The sequence below is a fragment of the Alexandromys fortis genome, unplaced genomic scaffold (genome assembly GCF_014885135.2).
Source record: "Alexandromys fortis isolate MF-2015 unplaced genomic scaffold, M_Fortis_MF-2015_v1.1 scaffold_2_1_26212458, whole genome shotgun sequence".
In the NCBI taxonomy this organism is placed as follows: Eukaryota; Metazoa; Chordata; class Mammalia; order Rodentia; family Cricetidae; genus Alexandromys; species Alexandromys fortis.
The window spans coordinates 18,179,657-18,196,592 of NW_026067930.1; the positions used below are offsets into that span (position 1 = coordinate 18,179,657).

Genomic DNA, 16,936 nt, shown 5'->3' on the forward strand with positions numbered 1-16,936 from the left:
ACTGTATCCATGCAAGCGTAGTTCCTCAACACAGACTGTCTTTATCTTTTCAGCCCACACAAGTTATCTTTTCCCATACACATTTTTTCCAGGGATATTTGCCCAAATTTCTTCACCTATGTTCACTGGAATATGCATCTTCATCTACCAAGGTGTCCCTTCCCTCATATGCTTCTTTTTTTTTTCGAAGTTTTCCCTTCTACACCGACTTCCTCTCCTCCTCCTGTCCATCCCCTGAACATTTCCTTTCTCCTCTTTCATTCACTCATAAAAACACTCACAGAACCTGTCTTCAATCATATCATGTAGATCTTTGACACATGCATGATTAAGTCTTGAGAAAAAAAAGATAAAAACGACACAGAGTTGCCAGGAGACTTAATTGGTATACCTATGGTATACTACCTGACAGGGGAATTGTGGGAAATTCTCAGATCAAGGCAGAGTTCCAGAACTTGGGTGCCAAGAAAGAAAACAGGAACTACCAAGAAAGAACTTGTATGTTCCAATAGAAAGAGCTTAAGGCCCAAATAAAGATTAGCTGGAGAATAAACAAATGAAAGAGTGGGTGAATGGGTAATGAAGATCTCCTGAAGTGTTTCGGATGTAGAGATAAAGGAGTGTCTCACTTATTTAACTCAGACAGATAGTTGGGAGGTCCCTGCAGTAGAGAGAAAAGCTGATACAGAATAAAAGTCAAGTCTCAGGTCCCCACAAATGGCACCAACGTGGACAGCTACATTCACATAAAACCTGAGAGAGCTTGGGAAGTAATTCTGGACTCAAAAGAACAGAGTTAAGCAGGGCTTCTTAGTAGCAGCATTTTCTCAGGTGAGCTCTGTTTGCTAGAGGCAAGTGCATCTTATTTAAGAGAGGGTTCCTGACTTTAGCTACAAAAACCTTGCAGCTCTTTTAAGAGGTCCTGCTACCAAACACTTAAATGGTGTTTATGAATAGCCAACAACATGATTCTTTGTGATGGACCCTGAAACTCCATAAAGTTGTAGCAATAAACATGGCTCCCACCAAGCTAAGGAATAGAGTGAATCCAGCCATCGAAGCCATGGCTTATCAAATTAAAGACTCATATGGTCTGAAAAAGAGAGATAAACAGTAAAGATAGACTCAGATGAAGGAAGAAAAAAAACCTCTAAATGGATTACAGTGTGTTTAAGACTATATGTAGGCTTGGGAAAGAAAAGAAAAAGGATAAAGTCCTTTAAAGAGAGTAGTTGGGTATGTTGGCACACACCCTTAATCCCAGTACTTGGAAGGCAGAGGCAGATGGATCTCTGCGAGTTCAAGGACAGCCTGGTCTACAGAATGGGTTCCAGGATGGCCAAAGGTACACAGAAAAACCCTGTCTCAAAATAATCAAAAAAGAAAAAGAAAAGAAATAGAGTGTAAAATAAAGCCACATAAAGATGGAAAATACACAGAGACACTGGGATACTGTATGTTATTGTGTTGTCTTTGAATTGTTTGATGGTTGAGGAAGGAACAGCAGCTGTATAAACAAAAGACATTTGATTATAAGTGCTGCTGGATTAATCCAATCTATATTATTTTGAAAATGCCTTGACTTCAAAATTGAAGTCAAAAAATGTTACTTTAGATAAGAGGCTTTGCTTTTGTTTCCACAGGAAAGGAGAGGCTGTGGATTCATTCTGGGTTAAGAAAAATCCAGTTTGATCAAGAAAGACCCCTGAAAAATCTCCATTAGGAGCAGATGGCCCAAATGATCCAACATTTCAGAGGACCTCTATTGGAGTTTCCTCTGAGTTCTACATCCAGAACAGCCTCAAGACTGCTGGCTGAGATGATCAAGATTCACAGAATACTCGAGTCAGGACTTGACCATAATCCTAAATTTTCTCTAGGTCCCCATAAGATTATCAGCACCCCCAATCAGCAGGAAGTAGCCTAGAAAATTACACCCATATTCCCCCAAATTTTATTATGGATGTTTGTCTTTGTTTAGAGTGTTAGTTACAAGTTGTAATGGATAGTGGCCAGGAAAAAAGCTAAACAAAAGAGATTACATTTAGAGTTCTTGTTTTGAAAAAAAAAGGGTGGGAAGTGCTGTGAGACACTGGTCTTCTACCCTGTAAAGATTTGTTACTTATAGTAGTTTAATAAAATGCAGATTGGCCAGTAGCCAGGCATGAAGGATAGGTGGGGTGACCAGAACAGAAGAATTCTGGGAAGAGGAAAGGCTCAGTCTGTAGTCACCACCCAGACACAGAGGAAATAAGATGAGAATATTTGGCTGATAAAAGGTACCAATTCACGTGGCTAACACAGACAAGAATTATGGGTTAATGTAAGATGAAAGAGTTAGTAAATAAGAAGCCTGAGCTAATAGGTCAACCAGTTTATAATTCATGTAGACCTCTGTGAGTTTCTTTTGAATAATTCTCTAAAGAGAGCAAGAAAACGAGGCATGAACATCTCTCTTCTAATTAATAACAAAACCTAAATACAACTAGGAAATACAACTTCTGTTTAAATCATGGTTATTGAGGATAAACCCACCCCTATGTGTCCTCACCTGAAGTCACAGGGCTGGTAGGTTCTACAGTTGTGGGTGCTTGTGTCCAAAAGTCATCGACTGAAAGAAAATCCATTACTTAAAAATTATGTAAAGGCCATGTTCTATATGTTTGTATAAACTGCTGTAGAACTTTCGAAGGAAGTTGCACCAATGTTATCCAATTTCTTCCCACGACAAACCTGTGACTTGCAAGGAAGCAAAGGTGACCCGTACAGCAATCATACCTGCTATTTCAACAGACAAGGACAAGGAACTGGAACATCATTAGTGTCTCATGAGAGACTTCAGATAAGTGCTTGAATTGTATCTACAAAATTATGAAACCTTGCAATTATTTTAAAATTAGGGGCATACCCATAATAATTAAAGACAATTAAGTTGCAGACCAAGTTGTTAAACAGGGCTACCCAAGAAAAAGACCACCCAAGAGGGCAACTTGCTCAGGCTGGCTGTGTACCTACCTTCTGGGCCCTCAATCTACCATGAGTAAATGCTGGAATGGAGGGGCTGTGTGCTGTGCTGTATTCACTTGCCCATCAACACATCCATCTAAGAGGTCATCAAATACTAGCTCTGGGAATCGCCTCCTCTGAGGTACAGCTTGTTATGGACAGTCTTTCCTCAGCAACTGAAGATAGAGGGGTACTGGGCCTAGCCTCTTTGTCTCACTTTGATACAATTCAGAAGACTGGTCTAGCTCTGTTGGACTAACAGGGCTCAATCCCCCTGTGCAGAACCATGCTCTCTTCAGTTTATAATATCAGGGTCTCCCAAACGCACTCGCTAATACATCTTCTGAATGCCATTTAAGAGAATGTAATGCATAGTTATACCTCATTTTTTAAAAAGTCGGATGTGGTTAATATATGATTTCAAAAAGAAAAAAGAAGGGAATGTGAATCAGTGAGCAAATTCCATAAAAGGTTCTTGTAACCAAGACCAACTTGGAAAATTTCAGAAACTCTTGGCTACCTTACTATCTGGCTTATTTTCCAATTTGATCATTTATGATTATATCCATCTATTCATCTATTTTTCCATTCCATTCACTACAATTAAGTACAATTGCTTATGGTACAATTAAGATATGCCAAAGATGGCGTTCAGTGCTGGAAAATAAAATAATGGACAAGACAGAAATGCTTTGCGCCTTCGTTGTGGTGATGTGTCACTGTGTGATGTGTCTGAGAAATCATGATTCACACATGGGTGCCATCATTGACTCTAAGACACAAGACCCATTCTGGAGGATCAAGAATAGTTGAAGCCCAATGGGGGAAGACAGACTGTCCGTGTGGATGCTGGACACTGAAGCTCGGCGTGGACTTACGTGTGGTCCCAACAGCAGTCACCACCTCGCTCTCGCTGCCATCATCGAGCACAGCTAACAGTGAGACTTCATACTCAGTTCCAGGGTCCAGGCCTTCAACAACATAGGAGTCCTGCTCTTCCTTGAGGGCAACCTGAAAAGCACTTGATGCTTAGTAACCGGGGTTACTAAAAGAAAAGGGGAGATTGACCACTTGATGCTGAACAAATGGGTGTCTGCTTCCCTGGGGAAGACTGTCTCTCCCAAACCCAGCAATCCTTAGTTGCCTGTAGTTCCTTGCATAGGGCTGACGACTCATAGACCTTCCCCTGTCCACTTTGGAATGCCTACTATTGTCTTCCTCGTTCAGCTCATGTTTAGGCAATCATGTTGGTGAGACCTTATGGGTGTAGCTTCTAACATCACTAGGAGACACAATCTTACAGCAAACTCCCTGGTCCTGCTTCCTAAGATCTTTTCATTTCATCTCCTGCAATGATCCCTGAGCCTTAGGTACAACATATATGCATGCATATATACATTTATGTAACAATAATTAATAAAGAGAGGCCATGAGTTTGAAAGATAGCAATGAGGGGTTTGTGAGGGTTTGGAAAGAAAAAAAAAAGAAGGGGAAATTATATCTTTACATTATGAACTCAAAAATAAACAAAGAATTTTTAAAAAGGAAAAGAGAGAATGAAAGTTAAAAGAAAAATATAAAGGAAAAATCCTTATGTGTGCAAGATCTAACTAGCTGAATAAAATACTGAAATGCTGAAATAATTTTCAAAAGCAAACTCCAGACCTTATTGCCTTCACCTCCCTCAACAAATATATTATCAATTTTGCAAAAGGAGCATTGCAAAGTTTTATTAGATGGTATTTGTGAGGGTCGAGGAATCTAAGATACATAATTGAAGCCCTGGTAATGATATAAATTTAATCTTTGAACTACGGTATTATTTGATGCTTATGAAATGCCAAATACCATGCCACGTCCTGCAGGACACAGTTCTTAAGTCCATTTTAAAATGGAGTTCAACCTGGGTGGAGCAGTAGGCACCCACTTCCAGGGAACATGTTTGGGATCAGTTTTTGCTGTGTTTCAGTCAACTCACCTCCTGAGTCTTCCCGCCGTAGACTGGAATCCACATGAGTTTGTGTTGCCCTTCCTCAGCCGAGAGCGGATGCCAGGTCACCCGGAAACTGTCTGTCTTCACGTCATCAATTTCCAAGTATTGCTGGGCGGGAACTTCCTCTGTGAGCCGTGGAAGAGATTGAGTTCGAGAAATGAGGAGGCAAGAAACAAAAACTCAAGCAGCTCCCAGGGGGCCAGAGGATGGAACCACTGAGGAAGCTTTTGGTTTTGGAAAGCCATTGGAAGAGCTGGGACCAGCCTCCATCCATCCAGTGTGTCTTTAATGTCTGTTTCCAGTACCTTCCAATAGTATACATTAGCGTAACCACAGAAATAATGTTTTCTAAAATGTTTCCAGTAACTCCAGAACTCTTACACTGTTTATATTGGGCCTTTTTCATAAAGTATTAAAAATAAAAATGGAATTGGGAAGATAGCTTACTCATGAAGTGCTTGCCTCAGAAAGCAGGGGGATCTAAGTTTACACCCCACTCCCACCCCAGAACCCTTGTAAAAATGCTGTGTGCAGTGGAGGGAGATTGTTAACAGCAGCTTTGCAGAGGCGGAAACGGAAGGGCCTGAAGCTTGTCAGTCAGCTGGTCTACCTAGTAGGTGAGCTCCAGCCAATGAGAGCCACAGTCTCAAAGAAAGTGGATGATTCTCTTGAGGATGGTATGCAAGACTGTCCTCTGGTCTATATACTCTCTCTCTCTCTCTCTCTCTCTCTCTCTCTCTCTCTCTCTCTCTCTCTCTGGATGTGCACACACATGGACACACATAAACACAATTTTAAAGTAAAAATGTCTTATTCATTATTTTGGAAAGGCATTATACTCCAAGTATTTTGAGGAAAGGGCACCTTGAAGCCTAGAGAGACCATCTCTACAGTTTGGTATCAAATCACACTGCAGTAATGAATGAAGTCCTGGAGGAAGAATCCTCACCTTTATAATATGAAGGTGTGGGCAGCACCAGAGACAATAGCATTTACTATTTATTCCACCACCTCACACCATTCCACCACCTCACACCATACACATTTTGGGGACTTGCCTCAGAAAGTATGTTATCCAAAGGTTGCCAAAATAATGACTCAAGTTATCAAGGTTTCTTTGCAATCAGTGGTTTTAGAACTCTGTTAGGACACCACGAGAAATCCAAGCAGAGTCCCCACAAGGAAATTTTGGCTAATTTTCATTTTTCTCTACTTTACCTTATTTTCTCAGTTTAGAACTAACTATATTTCTTTCCAAGTGTGATCAACAAATTCAGAAATATAACGACCAAATTGTTGCTTCTATAAGGCAGAGAAAGGTTCTCTGTCTGCAGAGGAACTACAGACTGCACTGGAAAATACTGTATCTGTGTCTTCTCTTCTATTTCAGTATTTCAATCATTCCTTGCTGTGTTAAGAGTTCTAGGCTCCATTACAACCCAGCTATATCACAACACACTGAGTAGAAACCGTATTAAAATGCCATCTTCATTGGCAGAAAACTGTCTGATGCCAGTAATTTTGGAGTTCAGCCAAATCACCCCCAGACACATGAACGGAGGAAGAACATAAAAACCTTAGGTTGAGAAATAAGAAAAATGGGGCTGAGGGTTAAGAAAACAACAATGTGCCTTTTTCCGTGTTTTGTGCAGTTTTGTAATTGTTGAAACTTCTATCTATGAACATAATTCTATTTTATCATATCCATTCCTCACCCCAACTCCTTCTGGACTCCACCGCTACATCCTTCTAAAAGATGTCCCCTTTTAACCCATTGAGTCTGATTAGTGCTTCTGGTGGGGCTCAGGTGGAGGGAACTTAACCTGTTAAAATGAGATGGCATTTTTCTCTCTTTTCCTTATTCTGATAGAAACGAATTAGTTAGCATGCATGTTCGCTATCTCATTGTTTGTCTGTTAGTAATATCTTTAAAAAAAAAATCACGGTTGAGGAGGCGGCTGCAGGTTGGCGTTAACTAGTTGCATCTGAAACCCTTTCAATCCAGAGCAAGGCTTACCTGTCGTAAAGTCTCCAACCAGAGGCAGGGACTGCCCCTCTTCATAGATGGAGAAAATGGCAACAGAGTACTCCGTGAGGGGGGTCAAGCCTTTCAGGGGGAACGTAGTGATGGGATCAACTTCAACCTGCAAAACAGAGTACCCAATACTCTCAAACTACACAAATCATCTTGTCATTGCCTACTGTTTGGCTGGCTGAAGGACCATCACTGCTACAAAGCACAACACTGAATCATGGAGCCAGAGAGTATCGGAGTGCATACGGCCTAGCTGTACTTGGATGACTTATCAGCTGGTTCTCAGGATGATTCTCAGGAGGAATGTGAAGTGTGTGCCACTTATGAGGCTGAGGAAACACTATACCAGGTTTGTAGCTAAGTCCACTAGGAGCAGACAGCTTTGACTTCACTGCCTGGGCTCTTCCGACTAACTCCAGAGCTGGGTCACACATAACAACTCTATCATAATTGCACAGTAACCATCGTGCAGAGAAATAGTAACACCAAAGGAAACAGTAAGCATTCAAATGTTCCTTTATATTTCACAGAAAGACATAATTGTGGGAATATATACATATGTGTGTGCATATATATGTATGTATTATGTATATACACATATATGTGTTAATATGATTAAGTCCTGAAGAAAGAGAGCAAGGGCATACTATATTAAAGGCTTTGAAGAAAGAAAATACAAAGAGGGGATGAGGCCAGGATCTTGACCACAAATCTCCACCCAGATCACCCTGAAGACAAGAGAAAGAATGGACATGGCTTTAGCATTGAGAGGTTGGTGCTGCCAAGCTAAAAAGTCTGGAGATCAAATTGTAGATCTTGGCTATGGTTCCCACTTGTCGTGAGCTTACCATATGTCTTAACTCATCCTCATGGCAATGCATAGTGTCGTAAAGTAAGATGCCTTAGTTCTGGTATTCCAGGAAACTGAAGAAATAACCATAGTTACCTGAAAGCAGGCATTTTCAAATCAGAGGCCACTTAAAGCCTCAAAAGGCATTTTAAAGCAATACAACACAATCTCTTATTTTAAGTATTGTCAATAAGTAATTGTGATGTCTAATGTTAAGCAAAGGTTAATAACTCCATATCTGCTCACGATAGCCAATGTGCCCTTTACCAAAGGAGGACCTGCCCCTTCACCACTTGCCTGTTCATGAGCTGTCAGCTGGCCTTCATATCATAACCAGACGTCCAAGACATCACCCTGACTTTGTGTATTCTGGGACTCTACCCTGTACTTGGCAATAGTCCCTTGGTCTCTAGCCTTAGTCACGCTCTCATCTTTTCTACCTAGGGTCTTTGCACATGTGACCCATTTTGACTATGTTTCTACTACTCACTTCTTTCCAAAATTCAGCCTCCTGTATCTCTTTCAAAAATGCTAACTGTGCCTCCACGACAGTTTTTCCCTTTCCGCATTTCTCCCTAGACTTCTCTAACACTGCTTTTTCCGTGTCCTTCCTGGCATTAGCCACACCTGAACTTACTCTATCTGTATTATTCTGTCTGTCTCCTGCATTCGGTGTGAGCCCCTGGGCGCAGGACCTTCACTTTGGTCCCCTCACCACTCTGTCTAATTGTGGGATGTCCTGGGACTTGGTTCCCTTTTTCCTTTTATTAAATTAAATGAGCTGAGTAGGCGGAAATTAAGATGGAAGCACCTCAGAAACTCTTTCAAAGGAGAAAGACTCCTCCAAACCAGTTCAGAAACCATATCTTTCTCTGAGGAATCAACTGTGGACCAAGAGAAAGAGCCAGACTGGAGGCTTCTATTTCACCATCCTGCAACTCTGAGACACTCTGCAGGAGGGGGACAGCCAACTGGAGTCTTACAGCTGCTAAGTAAGATACCCAGCAGCAGTGAGGTCATTTTGGCAGCTCTAGCCGAGCCAAGCTCCTGGAGGCATGCAAGTCCTGTGTGCTGACACCACGTGGCAGAGGACCAGCCGCACTGCACAACCACGGGCTGCTTTGTTGCATGGCAAGGGTCACTGGAATAAGAACTATCCCCTGCCAAAGGGTCAGAAATATTCTAGATGGTTCTTAGAACTTAGCATTTAATGTTGCCTGGGCCTTGACTACATCTACTGTATTAAGTAATCACTTGATCCTCCCCAAATCCCTAGGGATGTGAATTTCTATGCTCAATTTGAAGATGAAAAAATCATACCCAAGAGCATACAAACTAGGACCTACGACTTAGACCCAGATGTGCAGGATCTAAACCCTATTGTCTTAAATGCATTTTACCATATGTTTCGTTATTTAACCCACAAATTCATATTTAAAATATTAATTCAATACAAATTTCCCAAGGCGGTGTCTATGAATGGCTTCCTGGTGTTGTGAACTGTTGTAGGCAAATCTGGCTATCAATCCGTTTCATTCAGAGCCCCTTCCCTGACTTCCCTCACCACACTCTAGGAACTTATAAAAATGGCTTTCCAAAGATGAACCTGAGGCTAAGGAGTGTAACTAATTTGTTGTGAGCCATAAAACTTTTAAATGGTAGGTTGGCATCGTCATCTTGACTTTGTTTTTAAATCTCAAATCGGTGACAAATGAGAATCTGGTATGGATTCAAACCTACACAAAAACAAAATCCAATTTGTTAGGGTCACTGAGAGTCTAAAGGGGGAAAAAAAGAATAAGAGCATAAAGCCACCTATTGTATGTGCAGTATATGTGTTCATTAAAAACGATCCTGCTCAGTGCTAAAGTGTTTTAGTTTTCAGTTTAACAGACAACACTTTATGTAACTGATGAGTTGATTAACTATTTCCAAAAAACAAAAAGCTGCGTTGTCATTTTTCATTAGCTTCTTTTCTTGTGTTGCTTTCGTTGGGGGTGGTTATGTAGCTGAGGATCACCTGGAGATCTTTCTGCCTCTTGGATTACAGGTATGCGCCATCACGCGTGGTTTATGCTGTGCTGGAACTTGACTGAAAGGTTGCCTGCACGCTACATAAGCACTTTGCCAACTGAACTACCTCCCACACCAGCCTGTACAGCTATACATTTTTTTAAGTATTAACTTCAAAACTGATTTTACTGGTAGCACCATAGGATATAAGACTTAAGAAATGACAACAATGACCATTGTTTTTGGAACTATTTTGAGAAGAACTTTATGAACAATCTCACTAATCATCTCCCTTCCACCTTCTTTGGGGGGTATGAAGAAAGAACACTACTGAGGACTGAGAGGTGTGGGCTGTGCCGCTGAATCGTGGCTGTTGGGAACTGACATCTCACAGTCTACAAATGGTGGCTTTACTTTTATAAACCTCTTCCTCGCCTTAAATGCTTCCACAGTAAATGCTGAGATGGTGCCTGTCCTTCGATAAACAACCCATGCTTTGCTAGCATTTGGTGGTGTGAAAACTGTGTGAAACTTTCTCTGGAAAAAAAACTCAGAATGGTGCCTGGCTTGGGGCAGGGACTCAAGATGCATCTGATCCCTTAGCACCATCACCATCTTCCATAATCACTAAGGCCCATAGAGGGTTAGGATGAAGACTCAATTCTAAAGATAAAGCAGCCAAAACATAAACTCAACAATCTTCCTCTGTATTCTAGCAAAGCTGTCACGGTATAGTTGAGTACTCAAGTCTCAGGACCAGAGAGGAGACGTATGATCTCCTTTTTCATGAAACCACCACATGTGCTCCATGCCTTTCTTCCATCATGAGTTTTACATCCACACACAAATCCAAAGGAAGGAACACAGTGGTCATGTTTTACTCTTATTCTGAATGTCTGAGTGACCTGATGGCTCAGCTGAATAATGGAAGTGTACTCTGAGGTAGGGAATTGTAGGGAATAGCAACCTGGAACTCTGCTTGGCTTGAGCTGTCCACACAGCCCTCTTCTAACAATGTACCTAGGAACCTCAGATGTTCACACCTGCAACGAGCTGCAGATGTACCCCACTCCAGACAAAGAAATACATTACTCCATGCCTCCCAATAACCATCAACATAGATACAAAACATAATACATTTCAGTGGAGAGAGAGAGGGGGGGGGAAGAGGAGGAAAAAATGGAGAGGGAGGAGGAAATGAAGGGAAGGGAAGGGAAGGGTAGGTAGAGTAGAGAAGGGAAGAGAAGAAGAAAGGGAAAAAATGAAAGAAAAAAGAAATCTCAGTGGCGGAGCACTCTTGGCAGAGTAACACTTATTGCTAACAATAACAAAACACCGATAGCTCAGGGATTTTTATTTTGATTGTTTAACTCCTCGGGGCTATTATCTTCAAAACCAAAGCAACTTTTACCCAATGACCCCAGCCTCACTGGAATTATTTACTCTTCAGATCTATGAATGTTGATGAGAGGGGCTGAACATTCTTTATCCAGGCTAGGAAATGTGCCCTTGTTGACATTCCACTAGACAATAACTCTGAGAGCACACGCTGCAAAATATTGAGTTCAATCGTAGGAAAAAGTTTGTCCCAACATATGAAAATACTTATTGTATTTTCTCAGAAAATAGAAATGATGTAATCCAACATATTTCTCTCTCTTTCTTTGCTTCCTGGACCAAGATAAGGGAAAATCAAGCAAAAATAACCTTGCTATCTTGCTAACATGTTTCTAAGAAAAGAATTCCTAAATATGTTAGTCACCACACACAAGACACTACATTTTCTTGAGTTTTAGCAAGTTCCATCCTTTCTGAGTATCTTTCTACAAAAGCCGAATTGTTATCTAAAGCAGAACTTAGTTATGAAATCACCTTCCTAGAGTCTTTGCAGTGCCCACCTGTTCAAGAACAGAGAAATAAGACAAACTTTGGGTCAGTTTGTTAACACATGAAGACACATCCTCCCATTTACCTAGGCATATAGTGTTCTTCACAAATAGCCACACCGCTGTACATCTCCTATCCACAGGCTCCTCTAGGATGGCCACCAAGCTGCCCATGGTGCTTAATGAACTGAATTTAGGCAGGAAATTCTGACGTTTCTATCAATTAAATGTGTCATCAATGGTATCAAACGTCTTTTCTAAAAAATGTTAAGATATGGAGTCCACACTCTATCCCCTGCCTCCGTTTCCTGATGCAGTAATTACATGTGTGTGACCATGCCTGACTTTAAATGACTTCTGAGTCTAGATCGCTAAGGTGATACAATCCCATTTAGTACATTCTGGCTTCTTTGGAGAATGTGTCATGGGACTCTTGAGCCAACACTCTGAAACTGTGTGCTGGAAACCTCACATGAAGGGGAAACTCGGAGATGTAGATGTCAGTGTTAGCTGTCAACCTCGCCAACCTCCCTAGACGATGCACTGGGACACGGAAAAAGTCACTGAGGTCATGCCAGCTCAGGCCATTTACCTGTCAGGACAGAAGTATATACAGTCCCCACCTTCTGAGCCCCACAAGCTATGAAAGGAACTAAGAATGATATTATATAAATATGTATATATATCATAATTTATATGTATATTGTTTGTCTGTTTGCTTTGCTGAAGTTCAAGGATAGTTTTATTAGTTCAGAAGAAAAACCTCCAAGGCAGACAAGCTGTACTTCTCAGCAGCTGCCCGGAGGAAGAGAGGGGAGGAGAGGAGATTTAAAAATAAAACAACAAGCCACGCTATTTGGGCTACCAACATGGAAGTCAACCATAGGATAACAGGCAGGGAGTGGAGTGTTAGAGAAAGAGTAAGAGAACCCACCATAGCAGACAAAAGCATACATCCTGGCCATCATCCAAAAGAAGAGACAGAGAGAAGGTCAAGGAAAAGACCTTCCAGAGTCAGAGAAGAGGAAGACCTAGCTGCCCCTCGAGACTGCTCAGCTTGTGAGGACTGCACTAGAGAAAGGAACATTACATGGTCTCAATCCACAAGGCTTTGATGCCGATGCCCTGATCAACAACTACACAACAGCCCGAAGAATACCAGGTCCCACTACTCACCTCGTTGATTTCTGTCCCATCCGCACTGGTGTACACAATTCTGTAACCACTGATCTTTCCCGATGTGGGGTCCCAGGTTAACCGGGCACTATTAGAGCCAACGTTGGAGATTCTCAGATTTCTTGGTGGGGTTAAGGGCACTAAGAAAAGAGAGCGTAATTAAAATTTTAAAGAACTAAAATTGCTTAAAACAAATTAAAAACTTAAACAGCACCCTTGACTTTCAAAGACTTCTTATTGGGGAAAAAGTCATTTAGATAATCCTGAAATAGTAAATTGTCTCATAAAGATCAATAAAGTTGCCTAACTAACAACGAAGCTCTTTTCCTTGGCGAGACCGAATGGCGGCAGAAAGTTACACATGCTCAGAAAGAAGAGGGATTGGGATAACTCCCTGTGCTTTTTTGTGCACTGGAAAATGGTGATGTGAACACAGGACATCTAACACCAACTCTGAGCCAGTCCATCAGCTGTCATGTGACTCTGGAAGTCCCCGTGTGTAAAAGGAGGAAGGTACTTTCATCTATCTGCATGTGGCCATAGACTTTGAGACTTTCTCGAGTGTCCACCAACACATAGAAGCAATAACTGCCTTTGATTAGGTGACCCGTATGAGCTTAACAAGTACCATATTATCTCATTAAACCGCGATGTTAGACCGCATTAGCGGCAGTTATCCCTATGGTACTGGTGACAAAACTGAAGTAACTTAGCCAAAGTCACTGTTACACTGGCCCAGTGCGACAGAAGAGCTCTGGGAGTGTAACTCAATTCCATCAACTGACGGCAGAAACAGCAGCATTAACCGGGATTCAACTTATGTGCACGCACATGCGTACACACACACAGTCTCAGCTATGGCTCTGTGGGAATCAACAGAATAAAAGCCTTGGGGATAAAGTTTGCCACTTTCCTCAGCCACAAGGGATAATGCTTTCAAAGGTAAGGTTTCCATTACCTCCGTGCATACTGATTTTTGACATTACAGAGCTCCAGGAGATAGTGATCATTTTGATACTTTAGGGGCTAAAAACCAAGTGTGGGAAGTAAAATAAAGCGATATAATCAGGCTTTATGCATGCTTAGGTTGACATTATTCCAGAATCCAATTGTATTTTGGTAACATGGCAGGAAAGCATCTATTTTCCTTAGGACATAGAAACGCCACTTAGGAACATTTTTAAAGGGGTCCTATCTCCTTCCTTCCATCCTGCAGCTACCAATCTCAGGAAGGCGCTAGATCTACTTCAAGCACATCGATAAACGAGCATTCTTCATGACGGACATTCTTCATGGCCAACAGTTGGGTTTGTTTGTTTTTTTTTCTTTACAGATAGCGTCCTCAAACCTCTCAAGTGGTACAGAGATACTTTCTGAAGGGATTTAGTTTTTCCTTCTTCTCCAGGTTTGATGTTTTAATTACTACTCTGCAGAACAGGAACAGTACGGCCTGAACTAAGAATGGATGTGGGGAAAACGTCTTTATCATTAAGCTTCTATTATGTTTTCATCTCAAGTCGAATCATGAAGACAAAGAACCATTGATATTGTGCTGCTTCATCTCTTTCCAAGGAGCAGAGTGGGGGCTTCCTGCGCTTCCATGACATTCAGAAGATCATGAGCACAGCCATGTTTATGACGGCCTGTGGCAAACCCTGTTAGCACACATCACACTCTGTAGTGATATTTCATTTGTGTTTTAATAAATATAGCTGGTCTGAAGTTCAGAGAGTAAAACAGCCACACTGATCAGCCTTACAGACAAGGCAGTGGTGACACATGCCTGTAATCCCAGTAGCCACGCTACTTTGCCATAGAAATCGGGTGGTGGTGGCGTATGCCTTTAATTCTAATGCTAGAAAGGATTATAAAACAGTAGGAGACAGCTCACAGTCAGTCTCATTCTGAGATTCCTGGAGGCAGGATCACCATTTCAGACTGAGGCAGAGGTAAGAGCCAGGGGCTGGCTGTTTTGCTTTACTGACCTACAGGTTGAACCCCATTTTCTGTCTCTGGGTTTTTATTAATCGTGCTAGATTAATCTATTAGCATATTTTCAAAACAGTTAAATTTATACATTTTCTTAAAGGATTAGGAGTAATTCTGTCAAAATTAGCCTCATAGTTAAGGGTGTCTCTGTGGTAACCTGTTTAGCAGACGTGAGACAGTACCCCAGAAAAGGCAAAATTAGTCTTCTTATTAAAATTTTCATTAATATTTTATTTTTAATAAAAACCCAATAATTGAGGGCTCATGTAAGGACAGAAAACACTTTTAGAAAAACATATTATTTTAATTAGCATAAAACATATATTGAGTAATTATATACTTTCACATGGATTTAATCTTATAGCAACCACATGACAGACAAGAAACCGTTCCTTCCTTTATGGACAGAACTGACAGCATTGCCATTATCTTCCGGGTCACCAGAGGTGAGCTCCCTGCCTCAGCTGCTATGATTCTGGAACTTTCTGGAGCTCCTCCCTTTCTAATCTGATCTGGTACCCGGCACATTTAGATTCAGAGAGAGGCACGGGTGGACTTACAGGAAGGATGCTAAAGTTCAGAGCTAAAATTCAAACTTTTGAAAGATCAAAGGAATACAATTCTCTCCCCAAGTAAAATATACATTTTCCTAAGCCCCGATGGCCTCTCAAGAGGTTTTAACGGGTTCAGAATCTCAAACATGTATCTGGGCTTTTGTGATAGTATTTCCTATGTATGCTCTGCCCACTCACGGGTTGTCGCTTGCCCCGTAGCAGGGTCGCTGGCCTCTTCTCCAAACATGGCGTACACGGTGACTGTATATTCTGTGTTGGGGAACAGGCCGCTCAGCTCAATGTCTGTGTGGGTCTCTCCGATTTTCATCTGAAAAGAACACATGCGATTAAGACAGCTCTCCAACGTGTGTTATCCCTGCTCAGCAGAGTGGAACCGAACCAAGGTGATATTGCCCAGAATGAGGCTGTGTGACCTCACACAGCACCTACATCTAACAGGCCTCAGCTGAAACTGTGGATTTGCCTCAAGTTGTTTTGCGTTAGAAGCTGATAACATAGACCCACATAAAACTGAGCGTCCCCCCACATGCTGTGTTGGGATAATGCTTTTCAGCTGGGCAAATGGCAACGGCAGCCAGAACAACGATGCTGTCTGGTCCCCGGGAAAGTGGGGTTGGAAATGAATTAGATGTATTCTCTAGATGTGTGCCTCAGAGCAGCGTGCTGGAGGCAAGGCCAAGTGGGTACTTGTCACTGCTTGCTAATTCTACCCAGCCCTCTGGCCAGATGCCTGGGTTCTGCTTCAAGCTCGACTATACTGGGCCAGCTTTGTCACCCCATTTAACAAGGAGGCCATTTGGAAGAATCACAAGTCCCTTCAGGTACCCAGAAGAGATAGACTATCTCTTCTTCCAACTTGTCAACTTCTCTCTCAATTCGGGGTAACTTTTCTGACTTTTGGAGTTTGTCAGACTAGTCGTATGACAAGTGGCTTGTTTGGATGACAACTGGACATCAAATTTATGACGAGGCAGTTTTAAATTTTAGAAGAAAGGAAAAAAAAATCTCTATAACCTCCAGTCACACAATCCAAGTTGAGTGGCTAAATGCTGAGCCATCTGAGCACACATCAAAATGCATGGAAGGGAGCCTGGAGAGATGGCTCAGAGGTCACCAGTATATCCTGTTCTTACAGAGGACCTGGTTGATTCCCAGTGCCGCATGGAGTGATTCACAACTACCTCGAACTCCAGCTCCAGGGGATCTGATGCCCTCTTCTGGCCTCCTTGGTCATACACATACACACACACATGTACATACATACATATACACATACAAATACATAATTACAAACATAAAACAGCCAGGCGATAGTGGCACACCTTTAATCCCAGCACTCGGGAAGCAGAGGCAGGCGGATCTCTGTGAGTTTAAAACCAGCCTGGTCTACAAGAGTTAGTTCCAGGACATAAT

The 16,936-nt window shown here is 41.8% G+C and overlaps 1 protein-coding gene across 4 annotated transcripts in view; it reads right to left on the reverse strand.

Annotated features, from left to right (window-relative positions):
* The window catches only part of Col14a1 (collagen type XIV alpha 1 chain), a 185,925-nt gene that overhangs the window by 101,412 nt on the left and 67,577 nt on the right, over positions 1-16,936 (reverse strand). For all 4 annotated transcript variants that reach the window (XM_050145067.1, XM_050145065.1, XM_050145068.1 and 1 more), the window contains exons 13-18: positions 15,701-15,830; positions 12,960-13,099; positions 7,017-7,143; positions 4,985-5,124; positions 3,885-4,017; positions 2,552-2,611 (exon numbers count right to left, since the gene is read on the reverse strand). In XM_050145067.1, coding sequence (XP_050001024.1) covers positions 2,552-2,611; positions 3,885-4,017; positions 4,985-5,124; positions 7,017-7,143; positions 12,960-13,099; positions 15,701-15,830 — 730 coding nt within the window. The remainder of the gene's footprint in view (positions 1-2,551; positions 2,612-3,884; positions 4,018-4,984; positions 5,125-7,016; positions 7,144-12,959; positions 13,100-15,700; positions 15,831-16,936) is intronic.